At 38.7% G+C, this 2,594-nt stretch overlaps 1 protein-coding gene across 1 annotated transcript; it reads right to left on the bottom strand.

Annotated features, from left to right (window-relative positions):
• Positions 1-477: 477 nt before the first annotated feature.
• On the bottom strand, positions 478-1,720 carry LOC111412620 (uncharacterized mitochondrial protein AtMg00810-like). The gene has a single exon (XM_023043553.1). The coding sequence runs from the start codon at positions 1,654-1,656 to the stop codon at positions 478-480; it is 1,179 nt and encodes a 392-aa protein (XP_022899321.1). The 5' UTR covers positions 1,657-1,720.
• Positions 1,721-2,594: the final 874 nt, after the last annotated feature.

Here is a 2,594-nt window from a genome sequence, read left to right as displayed (position 1 = left end):
AGAAATTCATTGAACATTCCTTTTGTTTCTACAAAATGTAAGAATAATTATGTTACGCTATATGCAAAAAAATTCTTTATAAATTAGGGAAGGCAACCGGTGCGAGGATCTCATTTCCCATCCCTCCTCCCTTCCCGCTTATGCAGGGTAAGTTGGGGTGAAGCTAGGGTAGAAACATCAAATCCCCATTTATGGTTTTGTTTATACAATTTTTACGTTTTAAATATTAATTATATTTATTGAAGAAAGGAAGAGGAATAAAATCCATTGTATTCTTCACATTAACTTGCATCTATACAATAGGGTATAAATAGAAGAAGAAAATGAACAAACTAAAAACAAACTCTAACAAACTGTAACAAAAAGGATGTGAATGAAAATGACGTGGGTAAACAAATTATTCTAGCTTCCAATAACATTCAGTCCTTAGCTCCAGCTGTATTCCTTGCTGCCTTGCTAGATTCTGTTACTCCTCCCTCAAGATGGAATGTGTGGATTGATCACAGCCATCTTGGACAAAAGAGAAAAAAGTAAAGGAGCTGGCAAGGCTTTTGCGAAAATGTCAGCTAACTGGTGGTTGGAACGAACAGGTAAAAGCTTGACAGAACCATCAGCCACCTTATCTCGTATAAAATGACAATCTATCTCGATGTGTTTAGTACGTTCATGAAATATAGGATTAGAAGCCATGTGAACTGCCACTTGATTATCACAAAATATAACAGTGGGGTCTTTGGTAGATGTCTGAAAATCACCAAGTAATTGAGTAAGCCAAGTAAGTTCGCTAGCAGTAGAAGCTAATGCTCGATACTCAGCTTCAGCTGATGATCTAGAAACGGTAGTTTGTTTCTTGGCTTTCCAAGAAATCAGAGAATCCCCAAGGAACACGCAAAAGCCTGCGACTGACTTCCTTGTGTCGAGGCAAGACCCCCAGTCCGCATCTGCAAATGCACGTAATTGCAAGGAAGATTGTGCGGAAAATAGAATCCCTTGACCTGGGCTAGCTTTAATATATTGTAGAAGATGGTGGGCAGCATCCAAATGTGGCTGTCTAGGTTGGGATACAAATTGACTCAATTTGTGTACAGCAAACGTAATATCTGGCCTGGATATAGTGAGATAAAGAAGTCGACCAGTGAGTTTCCTATACATGGAAGCATCAACTATGAGATCACCTTCATAAGAACTGAGTTTGAGCTTGGGATCCATGGGTAATGCAGCTGGTTTAGATGCTAGAAAGCCAGTATCCTCAAGCAACTGCAACGTATACTGTCTTTGTGATAAGAAAATACCCTTCTTAGACCTTGCTATCTCCAACCTAAGAAAATACTTTAAGTTGCCAAGGTCTTTCAATTTAAAATGACTGTGCAGGAACCATTTGAGTTGATTGATTTCAAGCTGACTGGAACTTGTGATGAGGATATCATCAACATAGACTAAAAGAGCAATGAAGGCATTACCAGTACCCTTAGTGAATAATGAATAGTCTGATTTGGATTGAGTAAATCCATGAGCAATAAGGGCACTTGAAAATTTTGAGAACCACTGTCGTGAAGCTTGCTTTAGTCCGTAGATTGATTTGTGGAGTTTACAAACAAGATGTTCTCCCTGAAGATCAAGTCCTGCATATTCTCTGTAACCCAATGGCAGATCCATGTATATCTCTTCAAATAAATCACCATTGAGAAAAGCATTATTTACATCGAGCTAAATAATATGCCAATTATTAATTGCAGCTAGAGCCAAGAAAACTTTAACTGTGGCCAGCTTTGCAACGGGTGAGAAAGTTTCAATAAAGTCCAGTCCCTCTTGCTGAGTATAGCCTTTAGCTACCAAACGTGCCTTGTATCTGTCTATGCTGCCATCTGCTTTGTATTTGATCTTATAAATCCATCTACAGCCAATTGTGTGCTTCCCAACAGGTAAGGGTATCACAGACCAGGTTTTGTTCATTTCCATGGCATCCAATTCAGCTGACATAGCATCCTTTCAATGGGAGAATTTCACAGCTTGCTGATAGTGTTCGGGTTCAAAATTGGAAGAAACGTTGAGGAGAAAATTACGATGAGAAGGGGAAAAGGCCTTATATGAGATGTATTTGGATATGGAATATGGCAAGTAGTCAAATGTTTGTTGACCATTGATCAAGAGATTACAGTGAAAATCTCTTAAATATGAAGGAGGTTTAGAGAAGCGAGATGACCTTCTGGGAATATTGGATGTGTAAGGTTGATGAGCAATGTGAGAAGAGGTAGGCTGCAAGTCATTTGTGTTATTGGGAATATTGTGATCTATGACTGTTTGTGAATTGATAGGAGGTATATGTGAATGAGAGGAAAAAGGGATGTCATAGATGGACATGGGTATCACAAGTTCAGGAAATGGATCAATCATGTCAGAAGAATGAGGGATCGATTGAAATGGGAATATGTGCTCGTGGAATATAACATCCCTAGATATGAAAAAGGTTTTGGACTGAATATCATACAACTTGTATCCTTTAATTCCAGGAGGGTATCCTACAAATACACAGGTAGTGGCTCTAGGTTGAAATTTTGTTTGATTGGAGGATAATGTAGAGGCAAAGCACAAAC

The sequence above is a fragment of the Olea europaea genome, chromosome 16 (assembly GCF_002742605.1).
Source record: "Olea europaea var. sylvestris chromosome 16, O_europaea_v1, whole genome shotgun sequence".
In the NCBI taxonomy this organism is placed as follows: Eukaryota; Viridiplantae; Streptophyta; class Magnoliopsida; order Lamiales; family Oleaceae; genus Olea; species Olea europaea.
Note: the sequence above shows the minus strand (reverse complement) of the source record. Positions and strands in the feature narration are given on the sequence as shown.

Bases quoted from the DNA above. Each gene is read 5' to 3' on its own strand.
- LOC111412620 (XM_023043553.1), bottom strand. From the start codon at position 1,656: ATGGATCTGCCATTGGGTTACAGAGAATATGCAGGACTTGATCTTCAG.